The sequence below is a fragment of the Vicugna pacos genome, chromosome 6 (assembly GCF_048564905.1).
Source record: "Vicugna pacos chromosome 6, VicPac4, whole genome shotgun sequence".
Classification (NCBI taxonomy): domain Eukaryota; kingdom Metazoa; phylum Chordata; class Mammalia; order Artiodactyla; family Camelidae; genus Vicugna; species Vicugna pacos.
In genome coordinates this window covers 9,607,458-9,630,651 of record NC_132992.1, presented here as the reverse complement: position 1 = coordinate 9,630,651, position 23,194 = coordinate 9,607,458, and the positions used below count along the sequence as shown (strand labels likewise).

The 23,194-nt window shown below is 36.6% G+C and overlaps 1 protein-coding gene across 2 annotated transcripts in view; it reads right to left on the bottom strand.

Moving 5' to 3' along the window:
- ADAM10 (ADAM metallopeptidase domain 10) overlaps positions 1–22,446 on the bottom strand; it is a 109,672-nt gene extending 87,226 nt beyond the window's left edge. The window contains exon 1 of one of the 2 annotated variants that reach the window (XM_072962338.1): positions 21,963–22,446. In XM_072962338.1, the coding sequence (XP_072818439.1) occupies positions 21,963–22,014 (52 nt within the window). In that variant the 5' untranslated portion in view covers positions 22,015–22,446. Of the gene's footprint in view, positions 1–21,950 lie in introns of both variants that reach the window. The other variant, XM_072962337.1, reaches the window with a different exon arrangement.
- Positions 22,447–23,194: the final 748 nt, after the last annotated feature.

Sequence of the window (23,194 nt, the reverse complement as noted above, 5' to 3'; positions counted from 1 at the left end):
AGATAAAACATGACTTATGGTGCTTAACTGAGAAAGTTAAAAATGCTACCCAAGGACATAGAGTTAACAAGTCCACTTCATTATCATCTTCTACGTAAGAAAGGACATAGAGTTAACAAGTCCACTTCATTATCATCTTCTACGTAAGACTTACAGCTTCTGTATTAACTACGCCTAAATATCAGAATTTACGACACAATCTCAGTAATATAAAAAATTTTTGAACATTATGTATTGAATGAAACTGTATTATAATTTCTCCCCCCAATACTTAATGAAACAAAGGGAGAACCATGGGGGAAAACAACAACTACTACAAAAAGCAGTCCACTCTCCCACATTAAAAAAAAAAAAATCCCCAAGAACTGAAACCAAATAAGTAGAGATATAACCATTGTGTCCTAGAGCTGTCTGATCAGGCTCATGAGTGCCAATTCTCTTCCCAATGCTATGCTCAATGGCATTATGTTGGTAGCTTGAAATCAACCATGGATGGAGTAGTTACACTACTGAAATTAGAAAAGGCTACAAATCAGAACAACTTTTTTCTTGTTTTCAAGACAGCCAGTGTACTAATACAACACTGGGTATAACTTAGTAGCATAATCTTTGAAACAAGGAGCCAAGGAAATAAACAGAATATTCTAATGAGAAAGTGGAAAAGCACAGCACACTGGACCCCTGATGCTGGCCCTAACCCTCAGAACTCAAAAAATTCACTTAAAAAAAATACCTCTAGAGAACAGAACCCTGGAATTCTCAAAAAGGCTGTATATGATCATGATCCCATGACTCCAGAAAAGTAAGTAAAACATAAAATAATCAGCCCCTCAAACTGTGACTTGAAGGGAAAAAAACAACACACTGGTCTCAGAGACAAGGAAAAAAGAAGTTACCCACATTACATCACAGAAAAACAACAGGACAGAGAAGAGCCACACAACCATGAACATGACATTGTCCAAACATATGACAGCACAACAACAACAACAAAGCAAAAGACAAGATAACCCAATTGAGAAGGAAGCAAAAAACACTTGGAAACAATCCTGGACAAACTGTTAATTTTCTTCAATATAGCAACATCATGGTTATATAGTAGGAAAAGAATCTGAATTTTTGGATATGCATTTTGAAGTATTTAGCAGTAAAGTGACATGCATAATTTTCATTGAAGTGATTCGTGACAGGTCAAAAATGAAAAGGGACACAAATTACTATCAGTTTCCACTTCTGACTATAATGGAGGAAAAGGGACTAACTTTAACCTACCACCATAAATAATTAGAAAACTAGAAAAAATACATGGTAGGATAAACAAATGAGGTTAAGACATACAACTGGCCCAACTTACTACCTAAAAGGAGTTTCTAGGTCAATGTGCGGGGTGAAGGAACCTAAACAGAGGCTGCTGGTCTCACTCAATTGAGGAGCCAGATATCTGAGTTCAGAGAGGGCAGGCATTTAGAATCTGTGGGTCAGGGTACCAAAGAAGAGGAAGCTACACAGAAAGGAAGCTCAGAGACCTGAGGAGGGATCCCCTTACATGTTTGGCTGAGTATAAATCTGATCGTGTGAGAGAATCAATTATCCCAGGCCAGAAAAATAAACCTCAAAGAAAGTAAGCAGAGGAATCTTCAAAGCTTATACAGAACTCGGAAATGTTCATATTCCCACCATCCAGAGAAGACACACCTGTAATACATGGAGCACTGGGTAAAGTCTTCAGAAAACCATCACCTTATTCATGGGGTAAAATTAGCCATAAACTAAAGGTCGTTCTGGATCTACCATAACAAAGTTTAAAGGCCATCTTCCAAAGGATTCAACTAATTCCAAGTAGTTTAATTTTACACCAAAAAAAAAAAAAAATCAAATCTGACAGTGTTTAAAGGAGACACAAAATCAAACACACAAAAATAGTAAAAATCAATGATGATCCATCCAATCAAAAATTGCTAGGGGGTGGGAAGGGACAAACTAGGAGTATGAAATTTGTAGATACTGACAGGCATATGCAGAATAGATAAACAAGATTATACTGTATAACACAGGGAAATATATACAAGATCTTATGGTAGTTCACAGTGAGAAAAAATGCGACAATGAATAAATGTATGTTTCATGTATAACTGAAAAATTGTGCTCTACACTGGAAATTGACACAACATTGTAAAATGACTATAACTCAATAAAAAAAAATTTCTACACATGTAAAGAATCAGGAAAATATTTTTTTTCTCCAATTACTAGAGGGAAAAAAAAATCAGACATTTAAAACATAAATAATAGAGATGATGGAATTAGTATACAAACAAGTTAAAAATTATTATAAACACATTATAAGAACATTATAAAAACATACAAGAAAACAAACATGATGGGAAAAAGTGAAAGATACAATTCTAAGTCTACAGAGCCAAGAAACTCAACAAATCCTAAGTATCATAAATATAAAAGAAAATCACTTAGAGTCAAATCATGGGCAAATGGGTGAAATCTAGGGACAAAAAAAACCTTAAAATCAGCTGTGGGTGGGTTAGGACCAATGGAGCTAGAGAAAAAGACATTACATACAGAGAACAAGGGTGTAAATGACAGCATAATTCTACATAAGTCAGAAGATAATTCAGCAACATGCTTAAAGTACAAGAAAAAAAATCTCAACCTAAGATTCTATACCCAGTGAAAATATCTTTCACAAATGAAGATGAAAGAAAAAAAAGTAAAATGAACCCTTTTTCAGACATCAAAGCTGACAATTCATCACTAGTAGCCCTGCACTGCAGAAATGTTAAAGTTTTTCAGGCAGAAGGAATATACCAGCTGGAAATCTGTGTTGGCACAAAGAACAGTGCCAGAAATGATGAATATATGAGAAAATTTTAAAATTTCCTTTCTCATTTTTTAAATCTCTTTCAGAGTTAAGTGACTGTACTTAAAAAACACTATGTAGCGTGGCATTTATGACGCACATACAATTAAAATGTATGACAACAGAGCATGATGGAGGAGAGAAACAGAAGTATACTATACATCAAGTGGTATTTTATTTGAAGGTATACACTGATAAGTCACAAATGTATCCGGTACACCCAGGCACAACATCTAAAAACATATAATAAACAGGTATATTACATAAGCCAATAGCAGAGATAAAATGAAATCACTTTTTAAAGCAAATTAATCTCAAAGAATGTAGGAAATGAGGAATAAAAAAAGACTATGAACAGAGGAACTAACAGAAAACAAGTAGTAGGATGGCAGTTTTAAACTCAGTCATATAAATAATTACATTTAAAGTAAATGATCTAAACATAACAATTAAAAGACAAAGTAATTTTCTTATTTTTCGAAAAAGAAAATGTAAATACATGCTGTCTAAAAGACACTTTAAACACATACAAAAAGATGAGTTAAAGTAAAAAAGGTGGGAAAAGTTATACCATCCAAACACTGATCCAAAAATAGCCTGGAGTGGCTGCAGTATTATCAAAAGTAAATTTCAAAACAAACAACCCCCCCCAAAAAAATCTGAGGGATAAAGACAGGCATTTCATAATGCACCCAAAGGATGTAACAGTCCTAAATGCATATCACATAACAGAGCTTCAAAGTGCATGAAGAAAAAGCTGACAGAAATGCAAGTAGACAAATCTGTAATTATAGTTGGAAATCAAAACAGTCTTCACTGAACAAGAAAAAAAAAATAAGGGTTGAACACTATCAAACAACTTGACCCGATTAACATTTACAAAATATTCCACCCAACAAAAGAATACATATTCTTTTCATGGGCACATGTAGTATGCACCAAGACAGACCTCAATTCTAGGTCTTAAAGTATGTTTCTATAAAATTTGAAAGGCTGAAATAATAGAGCATGTTTTCTTCCTACAGTGCAACTAAGTCAGCAGCAGAAACTTGGAAAAATCCCCAAACATTAGGAACTTAACACATTTCTTAGGGGCCCATGGGTCAAAAAATTAACGAAAATGGAAATCAGAAAGTATTCTGAATTAGCTGCAAAGAGCACAAGGAACTTTATAGGCTGATGTAAATGTCCTATACTATTTTTACTATGGTAGTGGTTAGACAACTATATACATGTCTCAAAATTGTTGAATTTTATTGTATAGAAATTATACCTCAATAAAGCTATTTTCTAAAAATTTTAAAGAAAAATGTTGAAACAAAGTGATAAGAATATAGGTGTTTGGCCTTTCTCTTACTGTTCCCTAAATTATAAACTTTTTCCAAAAATACAGTCCAGAATCAAAAACAAAAACAATTCAAAATATTTCAACTTACCCTCCTTCAGGAAAATAAATAAAATCAACATATTCACCTCCAAGAAACTATTAAGCATCCTATAGTGGCTCATTATTCATAAATAACTACTGGGGAATAAATAAATAACTACTGGGGAAATAAAAGATTAAATGGGGAAATTATTGGGGAAATAAAAGATTAAATAACAACCAGTAATCACAAGCACCAAAAGAACATTGAGGGAACCAAACATCAAGGTAAAATATCATCTGAGAAAGTAGCAACTAGACCATTTTGAAGAACTTCTTAGCAATACTGAAGGTACAACTTAACATTTAAGCTAAAAAGCTAAAAGAAAATCTGGGTGCCTACTATTCATCGCATGTTCAAGTAACAAATTTATTCATTAATTATTACCACTAAGACTGGAAATTTGTGTTTGTGGATGTTTCAGTCCTTAACCAACAAAATTTTTTTCTGTGTACAACATTTTGCATTTTCCTCACGCACGGTATCCTGCTATTCAAACTGCATTTCAGGAACTAGCCACATGGGTATTTCCTGAAGAATTGTTAGCAGTACAGAATCTTGGGCTCTCCCCACATCTACTGATCCCAAAATGACTCAGGCTCTATTCAGTTGTACCTGATTACCAACATGATTTGCATACATATTCAAGTTTGAGAAACTCTGCAACTGTTCTGCATACAGAAATTCCCTAATTTTCACCAGCAGCTATATCCTTCTTTTTCTACATGTTTGCTTTAATCTAAGCATTTGACATTAAGTATATTAATAAGGCTACTTACCACCAGTGCTACCATTTAAGCAAGATATACCTTACTTGATGTCACAAGTAATGTACTGATTAGAAAAAGTTCCTAAATGATATAAATAATAAATAAAGGCAAACTACAATCCAAAGGCCAACTCGAAGTTGGTAACCTGTTTTTTCAACAGAGCTGTACATTTATTCATTTATGTATTTTCTATCACTATTTTCATACTACAAAGGCAGAGTTGAAAAGGCAGAGCATTGCAAAATAGATATCAAACCTACAGAAAGTTTACACAAGCACTCAATCTCATTAGTGTTGACTGGTTATAACCACCTTTTTTTCCCACTGTTAACAGGAGTTCTAACCTGAGATCCATCTCTATAAGGGATTCACGAACCCAATGATTTTTGCATGAAAAATTCTAAGAATGTATGTGTGTGTATGTGTGTGTGTGTGTTTTTGCTGGCACTTTGATTCTGCTTTTCATACTTAACTCTTTTACTCATTTATTTATAATTTTATCTTTTTTAATAAATTTACTTAAACTAGGGCTATCAAGCCATGCTGAATAACAGTGAGTGAGAGCATTTTTACTTTGTTCCTGACTTTAATAAAAACATCTTTATTTTTCATCATACAATTTATTCATAATATTACACTTAGGTTTTTTTTTCCCATTCCTACTTTAGAAATCTAGTATTTTAAAATTCACATGAAAATCTGTAAAAGAATGTGTTTAAAACAAACGTGTTTTTTAAAAAAAAAGCTTTACATTTCACATCTATAAATGGAAAAAATTAAAAACCCAAAACTATATATGCCTCCTTTATTTTAAAAATGTATTCAATTCTTTAAATGTACAGATAGCTCGCTAGGTGCAAAACATAGCCTGACTGGATAAACTTCTTGTTTAAATATTTAACTAAACAATGTTATTGGATGTAAACAATTACTAAAAAATTACTGGATGGAATGATAACTAAAATTTATTGAGCACTTGCTACAGCTTTTCATGTAATCCATTCAACTGACCTATAAAGTAAGAACTACTAGCCCATTTTAAAGAAAACTGGGTTGGGGTATAGCTCAATGGTAGAGTGTGTGCTCAGCATGCATGGGGTCCTGGGTTCAATTCCCAGTACCTCCATTAAAAAAAACCACTCAAAAAATTAAAATAAAGAAAATAGAATTGAGATCTATAACAAGTCCAAGGTCACACAGCAATTAGGTGACAGTGCCAAGGAGATAATTTTGGTTTCAATCTTCATGACTTTCTACAATAATTCTATTACCCTCATCATAAACAAGGTAAGTTACTGATTCACATTTTTGATATGACTATAAAAAAAAACTTAAAAGAAAAAGTTACCTAAATATAGCATATAACAGGGATCTTTTAAACCAGTTTAAAACCTAAACTGACATCTACCTCTAAGATGTGGAAAAACATGTAATGAAATAGCACAGAAAACTGTACTTCTTACACACACACACACACACACACAAATATATATATATATATGCATGTATGTATGTATATCCTTGATTTCCACAGCTAGTGATTGAAATTGGCACAGTTTACTCTGCAGGAGCCCATGCCAACCTCCAACTTTTGCACTACTTAGCTCAGTCAGACACCACAAAATTGCCTGTTCCCACATGCAGAATCTGGACCTACTCAACTGAGATTTGTTCCTATACCTTAGCAGCCAGTCAAAAGCTCAAAAAAGTAGGGACAGAATGCAGCTCTAACACCAAATCTCAATGATGCAGTTAAATATTCATCCATCTCCCCAACCATATCTGAACAGACCCTGACCTCTGATCTACTCATATTTGTATCTTATCTCCCATTTGTTACAGATCTCCTGATTCCCTAGTTCCAAGCTGCCTACTTGTCTACCCCAATTCCTAATCAGCTACCCTATTCCTGATCCCTGTTACTTGCTAGACTCTTCCAGGTTCCATCGTCCTATGAAAACATATGCCCTAATACTAACAATATCATTGCTTCTATAATAATAAGCATGAACCAAGAGAAATCATGAATCAAACAAAGGAACACCAGACACAAGTATGAATACAAGATTTTGTGCTTCTTACAAATCAAGATGCAAATCCTACAAAGGAAACCTGACCCAGAATCTACAGATTTTTCCATAAACACTAAAGCATTCTCCATTGTGATCTCATTCAATTTCCATACTTCCCATACAATATTCTTTTACTTGAAGTATTACTCTATTACTTGACAGTAATACTGGAACCCTCCCCACCTTTATCTTCCTCAAGACTATCCAGGTATTTCCAGAAGCAGGAGTATATACCATAATTACCCCCAAAATATCTTGTGAAAAACACCAACCCTAGTGGAGAGCCCTGCCTCTCCGATGCCACTTTTGTACCACAAACACAAGCTTTAAACAACTAGGGGGAAATCTGTCATAACTGTCTGAAAGATGTACACTACTGGCAAACTTCAGCAAGCATACATGTCTGCTCATCCAGAATCCAGATCTCCAGTGATGCTTCTGATTAGAGGAGCCTACTTAAGAAGACTAGTTTACATGTCTGTGTCCTAGTTGCAAATGAAGGGCTGGGGAGTCTAAATTAGGGAGATGAAATTCTTAAGACTGAAAATGTGTCAAACAAAGCAAGGTTCAAAAGGTTCTAGACAGTCAAAAATCATAGCAAATTATTGGCCTCCACTCTTGCCCCACTACAGTCTTATTTTTCATACAGCAGCCAGAGTAATAACATTCAAGTAAAGTCATATCATGTCAGTCTTCTGCTCAAAACCTTCTCAAGTTTTCCTAACTGCTCAAAATCCTAACCATGGCTTACAAGGCTGACCACGGTCCTGCATTCTCTCACTCCACTCCCATATCTGTCTCACCTTATCTTCTGTCACTCTTCCCTTACTCTGCAGCCACATGAGCCTCAACATCTGTCCCTCTGCCTGGAACATCCTCCCTCAAAGAAGGGCTGGCTGCCACATTTCATTCAGATACCTACTCAATTTCTTCAAAAGCTTTCTTTGATCATGCTATCTAAAAGCCTATGTCCCTATCATACTCATTCCAACCCTGCTTTATCTTTCTTCACACTATTATTTATTGACATATCCCTCCACCACTTGAACATAAGTTCCATAAGAACACGGACTTTGATTTGTTCAATGATGTACCCTCATTACCTAGAACAGAGTAAGAAAGAAAATAAATGCTCAATAAATGTTTGCCGTAAGAATTAAGGAATCCACTCAATGTTCCATGGAAATATCCATTTTCATTTATATTTATAAAGAAAAAAAAAACAGCCTGTACATTGCTGTTAAGAGAGCCATGCATCAATCATCAGGAAATGTGATCCTATGATACTCATCCAAGAAGTATCAGAATTTCTAATAGGTCTAGCATTTGCAAAGTGCAATGGGTTAAAAATAAATTTATTATAGATCTATTCACTAGATAAGGTTTTTAAAAATCTTCCACTGATGCTATGAGCACATTTCAGATATTGGTCTCTGCAATTACCCATGCAACTTTCAGCACCAATTTGCATGACTTTCGGGACAGTGCTGTAACTGTCATACTGCTGTTGCAACTAAGTTCTTCAGTAACCACGGAAGTACATAGTCAACATCTTACTTCATATTTTAACAGTTTAGCAAGCATTAGCTTTTATTTATAAGTAGAACTAAACTTCATAGGTTAGAATCCCAGCTCTGCCACTTACTAGCTGAGTGATCTTGGACAAGTTACCTACCTCTTTGTGTCTCATTTTCCCTGTCTGTAAAATAAGTGAAACAGCAGTATCTGTACCTAATAATGTTGTTATATGGATTAAATGAATTAATGTGCTTAAAATAGTGTACAGTACCTAACAGGTAAGAATGCACTAAATTATGGCTTAATTAATCAATGAATATATTACCTCACTTAACCCTCAAAACAACCATATATGACAAGTACAATTAATCTTAAGATGAGGCACAGAGAGGGCAAGTAACCTAACCAAGAGTACAAAACTTCCTTCTGTGATTCTAAATCTACCCCAAAATGAAAACGGGCTTTTTATAAAGTTTCATGTTAATAACACAGTAAAGTTTACAACTTTTATTGGACATAATCAGATAATCATAAAGACATCTACATTTCCTTTTAGTCTAATTTTTGCAGGGAATGACAACTGCTAAGTTTTTAAAAAAATTTTTTAATAGGAACACGTAGTAGTTGAAAAATAGCAACTAAGTTTTTATACAGAAAATTCTAACCCATTCAACCTAATATTTTTAATCAATAGGGCATTAAAAAAAAAGCCTACGAATCAAGAGTAAATAAAATAAAACAATGAACAATGAAAAAAAAACAAATATTGTATTGTAGTCCCTGAATACGGACCTGGAACTTCTTTTATCACTCTGACATATTATCCAAGCAGGGCCAAATGAATCACAGGGAAGATACCAGGAAGGACTCAAAGGATGGCAACCTTTAATTCCTTTTCTCCCTTCTAGTAAGGAATATAATACTCACTAAAGATGTTCTCATCATGTAAAGACCTTAACAATGGAGAAAACAGATCTGTTTTCTGACAATGATGAAAACAAAATACATTTAACCTAGAGTACAGTAAGATGGTAGTAATCTGACATCAAAGGAAAATGACAGGTTCCACTGAGGAAAATTCTAGATAATTGAAGTTTATTTATGTACCAAATATCTTTCCATTTGAAACAGTACTGGGTTTTACTTGTTTGTTTGTTTTTCTTTTCCTCTACTTTAGCATCTTCTTCAGCCAGGCTCATCCTTATTAAAATCTTTATCCTAAGAGGTCATAATGATGTGATAACCTCTAGGCTATTATGTTATTATGCCATTGTTCTTATATAAAATGCTCCATCCTGCAGTGTGGTTGTTCTGTCAATGTCTCTTTCTTTACTATTACTTTATCTATACATGAAAAGCATACCAACAGCATTTTACTTTCCAGTCCTTAGTTGTAGTTGCCAGGAATCTGACCTTCACAAAGCACAAAATAAATTCACATGGTGCCTAGTACCTACAAGCTCCGTGGGAAATTTGAACATCCCCACACTTAAAAAGAAAAAACAATCTTCTTGGTTATGTAAGGACAATGTCCTTAACCTTGTAAGATGCAAACTGAAGTATTTAAGGGTATGAACTTACTTTAGGAGTTCAGAAGAAAAAAAGAATATACATTAAGAGAGCTAAAACAAGTGTGGCAAACAATAACCATTAGTAAACTTAGGTGAAAAGTATACAGATGTTCATTGGACTATATATACTACCAACCTTTTAGAAAATATAAAAGTTTTTAAGATAAAAAATTAGGAAAAAACATAGTATATCAAGCAAATGCTTACGTGTAAAACTGTAGAAAAATAATTAGATAGTACCTATAAGACGGAGAAAATAGGTAAGTTATTTTCACAGTTAAAAAGAAAAACTGGGGGGAAAAGTAAAGCAATACCAAAAAATCACCTACATACGTACATACAAGAATAATAGAAAAATGACCAGCAGAAAACAGAAAAAAATAGAACTTGGTCTCCTTGCCACTGGAGAGCTCAGGAGGTCTCTTTGTTTTTATAATTCGAGAAAAGCATTTTATTTCCTGTAACTTTTTCCAAAGACACCAGGATACTGGTATTTACTAAAGGTAATCTGCCATTAAAAAATGGGGTTTTTTTCCCAATGTCTTTTGTGATTACTTGATTACACAATTACATAAGCGATTACTTTTCCAATAAGTACTTTTGTAAAAGACATAACCTATATCTCACCATTCAGAGATTTATTACCCGTCCTCAGCTTTTAAAAAAATGAATGTATAAATTTATCTAAGACAAAATTGAAACGGCATTGTGCATAAAATGTTTCTGTAAGCTGCTCCTCCTCTCTTAGTTGTAAGCACTTCCTAACAACAAAAACAAAAACAAAACAAAAAACCTTGCAAAGAACTTGACTGACCAAAAGTCAAATGGGTCAAATACTGTAAGTATAAAGAGCCTAAATCATGCTCTGATTGTAAAAGGATCCAAGCTTCGTACAGAAGTAGAGTCTAACAACCTCATTATATTTTTTAAAGCATATGTTTCTTAGAGGCAGTTAAGTTTTTAAGAGCATGAATTCTGGAGCCAGACTGAATACATTCAAATCATGGCTTCCCCAATTAATAGCTAAAGGACTTTTCTGACCTTGAATACGTTACCCTCCCTGATCCTATTCCCACATTTATAAAATGAGAGTAACAGAACCCTACAGAGATATTGTGAAATTGGAGTTAATACACCAAATGCCCTAACCCAGGTTAATCAATCTGGAAACCTGGAATATAATGAGTATGCCCTAAATGCTAGCCATTATGATTATTTTCTATATGCCATGGGTAGATAGCATCTTACTTCCCAAGAATGCTTGCAAACAAAAGCTTCCTTCCTAACTCCTAAATCTAAAGCCTACAATCTTCTGTCCCAATCTAAATTAAATATAACAGGGCAAAAAACACAGAATGAAAATTTCATTAACATCAGAGGAGAAAAGACAATGAGTACACCTTACTGACGGTGGGTCAGGATCATCTTTGTGTGGGATAGCAGTATTGTATAAGAAATAAATTTAATTTTTTTTCCTATTCATATGAAAGAAAGTTGATCATACAATCTTATGAATAGAGAAAGAAAATCTGCAAAAATCTTTTGACATTACAGATCTCCCTACTGACAGAAAAACTCAATTACAATAAATGAGAGAATGCGTAAGAATAAGCTAAGGCTGGCACAATTCCCGTTTCTCAGAAAAATTACTTGTAATCAAGGTGTTTTGTACAGCCTTTTCACTTGTATAATTTTAAAATCAGATACCAAGAGCATTTTCTCCAACATAAATGTGTATTTCCTTCCTAAGGAACTTGAGTCATCAACCATGTCTTAGGCATCACACTGTGTTGACCAATGCTTCTTACATTTATGTATTCACTCTGATCTTAAAGCACTAAATACCACGAAGAAAGCTGTTCTCTTGTATGACAAAGGTAGATTTCGAGGAACAATCTTGTCTTACATTTCAGCAACATACTTAAGTGCCTTTACTGCAGTCTTGGAAAAGCAACTTCTACAATGTGACTTCAAACCTAGCTACATTATCTATTTCTTCACTAGAAACTAGTCAAATTATTTTCTACAAATATCTGCACCTAAGAGCTACAAAAGAAAGTTCTAGATAGGAGGGTGTCTACAATTATATGCATATTCCAACACACCCACTTTTTCAGACAAGCTAGTCTCTAAGAATTAAAAATAATAGTGGGAAGGGTATAGCTCAAGTGGTAGAGTGCATGCTTAGCATGCATGAGGTCCTGGGTTCAATCCCCAGTACCTCTTCTAAAAATAAATAAATGAGTAAACCTAATTACCTCCCCCATAAAAAATAAATAAAATTAAAAACAAAGTTTAAAAAAATGTTGCTTAAAAAATATTTAAAAATAATAAAGCTAGCTGGCTCAAAGTGAAATAATAAACTATAAATTATAAACTAAATCAATCACAAAAGACATAAAACATCAATTTAATACTGAATATATTAAATTTCAACCACTTACAAAATATATATTAAAAATCCAAAAGTGGAAACATGTACATAATTTAGATTTCCATGCTGATGTGAAACACCTTTACACCATTTCAAGTAAGTGCAGACACAAGTACAGACAGTAGTGACCCACATAAAGGACTGTAACTTTCAACCCATCTAACACACACACACACACACAAAATGGCTCTAGTCACTACCCCAATGTTGATATTTATCTATCCCACATCCTGCAGTATATCCTAAACCCTTCTCCCATATTACACCTCAAACCATCTGCCTCTGCCTCTCTCCAGGAAATCCGGATGTGTAAATAAAACAATTCTGCTAAAGGTGTTACAGATGACAATAAGGGGAGAGAGGGATGGAGTTATGAGAAAGATATGAAGTCTGAGGACTTCTGAATGATAATTTTGAAGAAAATAAATTGTGAAAAGTTGAAGCTGAGTAGAACTAATTCTGAAGACAGATTTGCAGAGTAAGTTGCTGGTTAAGTGCCTTAAAATATCTTTCCCCACAGAAACTAAAATCCTTCTAATCCAGGACTCTTCTGGGTTAATAAGCAACTGGTTTGGTCTGGTTTTGAGATAATCCTCATGGGCCATCATTCAATCACTTTTGTAAATTAACAGAATCGGATATTCTTCCCAAACACAAACTCAAAGATGAAGAGAAGAATGGGCAGCCGTGGAAATTAAATTTTTTATAACTGCCGTGCATAAAGCACTGGAAGAGGAAGGCTTCAACAGGATAAGAATATGGGAAGCTTATAAAACTTGAGTAATCAATTAAGACAGCAAGCTGTGGGAAATAACAACAACAACAAAAACGACAAAGAAGACAACTACAACAGACAAATCTCTGCTAGGGCAGGGATTCTCAACCTCAACACGACACAATTTTGGCCAGACAGTTCTTTGTTGCTGGGGGGCTGTCCTAAGCATTGTAAGATGTTTAACAGTACCTCTGGCCTCTACCCACCACATGCTAGTAAGCATCCCTCCAGCTGTGACAACCAGAACTATCTCTAGGCTACTTACAGATACTTCAGGGTCTGCTTTGCATATAAATTTTTAATACAGGTTAATTTTTTAAATGATACAAAACTGCATGAGTACTATGATGTAAACTCTTAACAACAGGCATTCTAAAAGACTGAATGATGAATATTAAAAAGTGATAAAACTGTATTAGAGAAGGAATTAGGAATTTTTAAATTCTATTAGATGATGTTTGGTTATGATGTTCCAGTGTTTCAACTTCTAAAAATACGTTTATTTATCCATATTTTGTAACTAACAGATTTCAAAAGAAACTAGGTCTGGAAGCAATATAATTTTAGCAATATTTGCAAAGCACTTTACAGTCTCTTCAGCATTTTTACAAACTTAGCCTACTTCTTAGAAAAAGTAGTAGTATATTACTATCCCACTCAATTCCTAATTATAAGATTCTATCTGTATTCTTTTGAAAACTAAATCCAAAGTTCAAAGTTCAAAGATGTGTATGTGTGTATTCTTTGCCATCATCGATGCAAGAAGAGATAAATGGAAAGGTAATTCTGCTCCACAAATCATACATGTACATTTGCCTCAAATGCAGAGATCACAGTTTCCCCCAACTGGTCTCTGAAATAGGAATTTTACAATTCACGTATGAATCAATGGTATCAAGCATATTCTTGAACTGAAGATTCTAATTTCAACTTAAAGAGAGTAAATATATACTTGTAAAGGAAAAATATAGTTGATAATGTATCTTTACATCTAATTTCTCCCCTCTGCTCCAAATTCACCAAACTTATACATCCCAACTATCTGGAGCAAAGCTTCCCAAACGACTAGCCACAGATTACTGAAGGACTGTGCAAAAGCTTTAACCAACCCCAAACAAAAGTTCTAGCTTGCAAGGAGGATAAAATCTGACTTTGACACACATGCTAACCTATAACCTCCTATCTAGATTCAGAATTTTAGACATTTTCAACTTCAAAGACTGAGGTCCTCAAAGTTCTATAAAATCAAACTCTTCCCAATACAACAGCCTCTAAGGTCCAAATTCAACCCAGAGAGTGAGCCCTCAAGAAATTTTGATACTTTCACATTAAACATTTGCCAAGTTTTACCAGTTTTTCTTCCATGTAATGTCTTGTTCTACCCTTACTTATTTTTACAATCACTACCCTAGTCCAGGACTCAATCACCCAGTTCATCAAGCAGCTAATTTATTTCTTACTGTATCATATCCCAACTGCTCAACCAACCAAAATTCCAAATACTCTACCTCATGGTTATCATGGCCTATTATGTGAATAATCAGAGTGTCAGTTATCATCGTCCTGTTAGCATCTCTCCTTATTTCCTGCCTTGGATTCTCCATTCCAGGCAAGTAAACCTACACGCCCCTTACTAGACTGTATGCCATTCCCTTCTACCTCAAAAAGCTCTCCCCAACTGGCTGATGTCCTTCCAGCTTAATAAATTCTCATTTCAACTGCAACTACAATACATATTTAGAACTCTATTTTTATATCTTGGCATTTCTGTCTACTCTGACAAACTGTGTTTTTTACTTTTCTTCCCACTCTAGGCTGTGGCATCATGACTCCTAGAGTCACAGACATACAATAAACTCTGGTGACTAAACAGCAATCTCTCACTGTACATGTTCTCACATTGTTTAGCTGGAATTGTAGTAGCTTCAGGATGAATTCTCCCAGTATCAAAAGGAATCTCCATTCCCTGAGAACTGTTCTCAGTACTGCTGTTTCCCGCAGCCCAGCTAGGACAGGACTGTCCCCACTAGCATTAAACTGAGGCCTTCACACTACTAGACAGCAATGTTACTACCCTCATAGGAATCTAACTGGTAGGACTGCTCCATATTTTCCATTCATCCTTAGCATTGCTTCCTTTCCCTAGTACAAAAATTGATAGCTAAACTAAGTTAGGACTAACAATGCTGGATTTTTATTCACAACAAGTAGACTTCAGAGTTTCCTGAAGAATCAATAACGATCATTAAATAAATCAATTCCTTCTTTAAAAAAAAACAAACAAACAAACCTGGGGCTCTTTACCCAAGCATGTCACATAGAGTTGCCCATGTGAAACAGACAAAATATAAATCAAGTCCTACAATCTGGAGTGTATGCCCTGTGATTTGGAGCTCAGATTTGAACGTACCATGTGTTTCTCTGCTCACAACCTTTCATATCTACGATTTGTTTCCTGCAACTAGCGGCCACGTAGGCCTCTCATTCAAACTTTGTGTTAGCAGTTGCAGCAGTTATAGACTGCCCTTGCCCTGCCCTCAAATCTCTCTACACAAACTCCATTTTTGATACTCCATACAGACTACATTTGAAGCTAGGCCACCCTAAAAATATACCTCCAACTTTGGCAAAATCTTCCTGACCATTAGAATGTAATACAATTCAAAGACAGACAATAAATTTAACTTCATATGAATCATCAAGTCACCAAAACTGTAATGTAATATACAGCAGCTACTTACTACAAACTAACAATAAAACACAGTATCAGGAGACTCTGTCATCTAATTCTTACCTTTAAATACAGAAAGTACTTTTTCTTCACTGATAATTTACATTTCTGGAGAGAATATTATAATTGGACATTTTAGGGTATGTTTAAAATCAATAACCTAGTATATTAGTTTAGAACCAGAGTACTCATGATTCAAATTTCAGAAGTGATCCACCTGAAGCCTAAGGAATGTGCATTTTATTTGCTGTGTCTTTCTGGTTACTCATCAGTTTCTTCTCACCATTCTACTTAGCCTCACTTTAACTAATACATCATCCCAACTGCATCATCCCAATTGTTCCAAAAGTAACAGGGCAATCTCAACACTAAACTCTACAAAGCCAAAACAAACATTAAAAAACAAAACAACGACAAAAAACTTACTAAAGCTCACATATTTTACTCCACAGAAGATTCAGAGCTTATTTATTCCACTTTACATGCAAATGTCAAGTACGATTACCCACAGAAAATATATTATAAACAACTAAAGAGAAGGTGATATCCTCAAGGTCTGCAAGAAAACCAGGAAATTTAACCAAAAAGTTGGAAATACTATTAAAACTAGATACAAGAATAAGAAACACGATCATCTAGAGTAAATTTAGAATGTCCATTTCAATTGTTTCTGGAAAAATTAAAAACAGAAACTACAAGAGAGCCCCAAACAATGAGTTGTTCTTATACTAAACCTCAACCATTTAAGAAAATATTAAACCCTGTCCATTTTAGGGACACAGTAAATATGTAACACTCTTAGAAAAACTTTCATCAAAAACAGCCAAAATTTTACAGTCTGGTCCCAGAGACTTGTTACACAGCAATCTTCTCTTTGCCAAACCTGTCGTCTACCAACAATGTTAGAAAAATGCTTATTGTTGAATTTATTATTCCGTTTCATTGTCTTAATTCCAAAAGCAGAGTTTATATTTATAACCCACTCTTTTTAAATTGAAGTATAGTCAGTTTACAATATTGAGTCAATTTCTAGTGTACAGCATTAATACCTCAGTCATACATATACATACATACATTCCTTTTTATATTCTTTTCCATTATAGGTTACCACAAGATATTGAATATAGTTCCATGTGCTGTACAGTAAAGACTTGTTGTTTATCTATTCTATGTTAAGTATTCAGTATCTTCAAATCTGGAACTCCAGTTTATTCCTTCCCACCTCGTAACCACAAGTTTGTTTTCTATATCTGTGAATCTGTCTCTGTTTTGCAAATAAGTTCACTTCCGTCTTTTTTTTTTTTTTTTTAGATTCAACAAGTAAATGATAGCATATGGTATTTTTCTCTCTTTCTGGCTTACTTTACTCAGAATGATGATCTCTAGGCCCATCTATGTTGCTGCAAATGGCATTACTTTATTCTTTTTATGGCTGAGTAGTAGTCCATTGTATAAATATACTACAACTTCTTTACCCAGTCATCTGTCGATGGACATTTAGGTTGTTTCCATGTCTTGGTTATTGAAAACAGTGCTGCTATGAAGATTGGGATAGTTCCCTCTGGATATCTGCCCAGGAGTGGGATTGCTGGATCATATGCTAAGTATATTTTTAGTTTTTTAAGGAATCTCCATACTGTTTTCTCGTAATGGCTACACCAAACTACATTCCCACCAACAGGGTAGGAGGGTTCCCTGTTCTCCACACCCTCTCCAGCGTTTATCGTTTGCGGACTTTTTAATGACGGTCATTCTGACTGTGTGAAGTGGTATCTCTATAACCCATTCTTACAAGAAAAAAAATTATTTATACGATCTTCAATCATTTTTTTGTGTGTGAGTCTCATCCCAGTTAAAAAAGAAGTAGTTTTTTATTTGCTGACTGAGATGAAGAGATGTGAAAAAATTATAATCATCATTCTTTAGGACTTTCAAATTGTTACTATTATAAAAACAATGATTTTTAAAATATCTAATAACCAAATGCTGGATAAAAAGTATTATATATGCCACAGTTTTTATTAACAAATTTTTAGGACTTTTGAAAAAATTAAGAATTACAAACAATATATTAGAAGTTGGATAAGTGGTCACAGTCCAAAAAACTTTTTTTTTTAAAGGTTGGAGTCATCCATGCAAGGTGAACCTGAGGCAGAGATGCAAATAAAATATACCTACAAGGACTGAGGCAGGTAACAAAAAATTAGTGCAGCAGGCTAAGCATTATCACCAGTCAGGGTGAGGGGAACCGCGCTGACTGCACAGGCCCGATCTACAAAGGGAAGCTACTACTCTTCCACTCTGCTCCAAATGATGGGAATACAGCCTACCAGTGACTGGATTTTCAAGTCATCCCTAAAAATCCAGAAATCCATAAACCTCATAGAGAAAGTTCTCAATTTTTTAATGTTGATTACTAGTTGAAATTCTTAGACACTGCAAATCAAACAAAACACATCTCTAAGTGGTTCAGTCCAGAGGCCACCTTTAGGCTAATACATGAAAACTGCTTTCAAAAAGGTATGAGGGGGCGATGAATAAAAAGCTCTGCCTTTGAGATCAAACTGGTTTGGGTCTGAATGTCTAGTTTACCACTTAGCAGGTGGATGATGATAGAAAAATTATTTCTTCAAGCCTGTTTCTTCAAATGCAAAATATCACCACTCTCTCATAAATGTTGAAAATTGAAACTTTTAACATAGTATCAGACACACAGCCGACATTATAGAAATGTCCCTTACACTGACTTCTCCACCCTGCAAGTCTGTAGGTATAACTTAAAAGATACCAGATAATAAACACTCTGAAAGACCTTAAACAAGTTATAAAAAGGAGATCAGAAAACTGAGAGATGCTTGTCATGCTCATTTCCCTCAAGCTCTGCTACTCAGAGGTCCTATACATACACAGGGAAGATACTGTTAATGTAGGGGATGGCTTGAAATGGGCCTTCTTAAAATGATACAGCTAACTGGATTATCAATCTCAAGTTAAAAAGCTGAAGAGTCAGAGTCCCTTAAAGCTAAAGACAAAAAGTCTGTCTCTTATTAATTTCACAGACTTGCTGGTATAAGTGAAATAGCTTAAGCTTTGATATTTTTAAAACTTTTAGCCAAACTTCCAGAAAAATTTCTATGTAATGCATGGAACAAAGCATTTATACCAGATTTTTCAGTGTAAAAAAACATGTCATAATCTAAAGTTCATTTAAAGTACGATTTCATTAAACTGAACATTATGGAACTGAATTTACTGCTACAGTTAAAATATCTTTTGACCTCTCAAACACACCAATTAGTTTTGTTTTAAGGAAGAAAAGAAAAGACAATAACTTGTCAACATATTTTTTTTAAAGTAATACTCACACATACATAAAAATTCATTGGGCTATACCTAATCACAATAGTTTCAATACATTTCTAATATGGTTACAAATAACAAGGAAAAGCACTTACATATATTTGAGTACATGTCTATATAGACACTTACTGAACTCTAGAAAAGTTATGGTATCGTCCTACAAATACAATATAGGCTGGGACATGTGCTAGAAATGGAGAGCAGTAGGAAAGTTTAAGTTTTATGACTCTAAACACACTACTTCTCTTTTCCAGCTTCCCACCCCTCACATTAAGTGCAAGAAAAACTAATGCAATATAGTGACAGACAAATTGGACGGGGGAAACAACTGAAAAAGGATTAAGTACCTAAAAATCCACTACAGTGTCTCCTAATCTACACAAACATATTCATTCTCTCATATGAGAATATGAATGTATTCTATTCTACATATCATTCTCATATAAACTTCTTACAAACCAGATCATAAATAGCTCTGATTTGTAGATTAAAATATTATATTAAATAAAATTACAAGTATCTCCACGTACCCAAAAGCTACAATCTTGACCACTAATTTTAAAATGAAAGAGTTCTTAGTCTTTTTGAAAAAGTTCTGCTTAAAACAAACATCAAAAAGTAAGTAGCCTTTTAACCAATGTTCAATACAAAATTACACTTTGTAGATGACTCCAGAGCTCTGAATTTAGAAAACTTTTGTTTAACAAGGGTCTTAGGCCACAAAGATTATCTTAGGCCACAAAGATAAAAAGTAAACTTACTTTTTCTTCAACCATAAGGCTACACTAGTTTCCATTCTTACTGTTTCACGCTTGAAAAACAAAAGATATTATATATACTACTACTCTCAGTAGTTTAAACTGCCTCACATGGTTTGTCTTACTTTTTACTATCTCATAGAAATCAGTGTCTAACAAAAAGTGAAAACGGACAGAAAAGTAATTTGTCAGAAGCCATATTTAAAACATAAATACAAATGTTAAAGAAAAGCACCTTATAGAGGGTCTGTAGCATACAACAGTTTAAACTAAACGTCTACTAGAAGCTCCTAACTTGAAATGTTTCTCTAGCAAATGAACACTACAAAGTCGAAAGTAGAAGTCTACCTACAAAGTATCATCCAGACTAAATAGAACACAGGACAAAAATAAGCGTGGTTGTGCAGACATAAGTCAAAGGGACAAAAAAGAAAAGAAACATTCCATGACATGAAATAGTCAGATACTTTCTAAATTATCAAATTAGTCTATAAGCATCCAAAGCATTCAGGAAAAAATTTCAATCCAAAGCTTTTAAACACACTTTGAGGTCTTTAAGCATACTACGGGTAAGTCAAAAAGTTAATCTAAGATAAAGCACTTTACACAACAACCAAGTGATGCAGCTGGTCCTGGAATACACTGGAAATAAAAATCATCTTCAAAACCCGAGTAATCAAGAAATTATATGCTTTTAGCAAACTTTAACTCCAATTTGGGGGGTGGAGGGTTGCCACTGTATTCACAATCCACTAACTACACTAAATGTCTACTCCACCTGAGAGTTTAAGAAAACTCTTCAAGTTGGGTCACCCCGGGACCATACCTCTACAAGACCCAAAATAACGCAGTCTACAGAACAAACAACATTTAGAACCGGCTTATCTTTCTCCCCACCAAACCCTTTCCCCTGGGCAACAGAATGTTTTCACTGAACATAAACACACCCTCTTGCTCCCTCTCTCCAAACAACCGGGCAGGGGCAGGGCACTATGGAGAGCAGAAGCTGCCCGGCTCAGATAAGCAGAACACCACTATTACCCCTCTACTAGCGGCCCTTCTGCAGAACCGGGTCGGTCTGGATCGCCGCGGGCGGTAAAGAACAATACAGCCCTGCCTGGTTGCACACATCCCAACTTCCCACGAGCCTACGCGGCGGTTCTCCGCGGCGCAGCGGACTCCGGAATTTGCAAACGGGCAGGAGCTGGGGGCGGAAGGGTGAAAAGGGTGAGCGCGGGACCAGGCTGGCAAACACCGCGGGCCCCACGGCAACTGCCTGCCTTGGCGCCCAGCGAGCCGGCTGGAGGGATGGTGCCACCGGCCTGGGCTCCACGGCTCTCGCCTGGAGACCCAGACCTCCCGACTGTGCTTCTCCGGCGGACGCTCCCCGCCTCCCCTGCCGCCCGGCCGGTAGAGGGCGGGGAAGGCCTCGCCGGAGGCTCGGAGCCTCCTCTGCCCGCCACGGAAGGGAACGCGGTCGGGACGCGGGGGACAATAGGGAGCGCGGAGCGCTGCGCGCCCGAGTGGCGCCGCCGGCCGGCCGGGCTGACTGACGCGCTTGTCTCGCGGCGCGACTGGGCTCCACTCGGCCCGGCCGCCGCTGCCGCCGCGCGGTCCGCCGTGGTCACGGCGCCCCCGGTGCTCGGGGTCGTGCCTCACCTCCTGCCTCACCTCCCAGCCCCGCCGCCCAAGAGAGGAGAATTAACACTCTCAGCAACACCATCTTCCGCTGCCGCCGCCTCCTCACGGGTTAACAGCAGCACATCGATCCGGAGGGAGAAGCTGAAGGGGCTTGGTCCGGAGCCTCCACGGGAAGCCGGGACCTCCCCCGGCAGGAGAAACGGCTAAGCACCTCCCTCTCGCCCCACTTCAGGGGCCGGCAAAGCTCCCAGCACCTCCAAAACAGGGACCTCCCTCCCCCTCGTTCGTTTCCTTCCTCCCTTGCCCGCTTTCCTTCCCTCGCTCCTTCCCTCTTCTCTACCTCCCTCCCCCGAGCCCGGGACCTCCGCCTCCTTCCTCGCCACGTGACCCCCGGGCGCCCAACGGGCAGGCAGAACCGCACCCCTTCCTCCCGCCCCTCCCCCTCCCCCAGGCGCCCCAGGGGCGGGCGCATGCGCACGGGGGCCGGTTCCCGGTCTGCTAGGCCGGCCGCTGCTTCCTGTCCGCCGGCGGAGAGCTGGGATTGGGCTTGAGGGGCGGGGTTTCCTGGGGCCCCTCCCACGGACCGGAGCGCAACTCTGCCGACTGTGCAAGGCTCGTTTTTACAGCTGCTGAGAGCGGTCCTTTGCGCTAAAATGCGAGAGTGAAGGTTGTTAAAGGGCGCCCCTTGCTACTTCTTAACTTCACAGGGAACGGAGGTTTTGGTTTCTTATTTTTCTTCCTCTCAGGGTGCACGACATCTACCAAGTAAACAAAAGCCAAGTCCCAACAAGCGGTAATTATATCGGCGTCGGCGCTGATGGTCAGAAGCTAAACGTAAAAACCTTCAAGCAGCAGAAAGACACAGCCTAAGGCACATTTCTCTGAACTCTACAAATCTGTGTTTCAAATCAGGCCTTACACATTTTAAAAGCGCGCTACCTAAACCATACGGTTCTAAATCTCCAGCCAGAGAAAAGTCTTACTACTGTCTCTGCTCATCTCTGAAGTGACCTATCAATTCTCTTAACCCCAACTTCTTTGAAGCTCCTGTTTGGTTTCTCAGTAACTCACTTTGATTGCTTAAACTCGTAATAAACATAAGACCCTGAAACCATAGACTCCTAGAAGAAAACAAGTGAAAAAGTTTAATGTTAGTCGTGGCAATGTTTTTTTGGATGTGACACCAAAAGTACAAGCAACAAAAGCAAAAATAAGTAAGTGGGCCTACCTAAACAGTACCATAGACTAAATGGATCTAATAA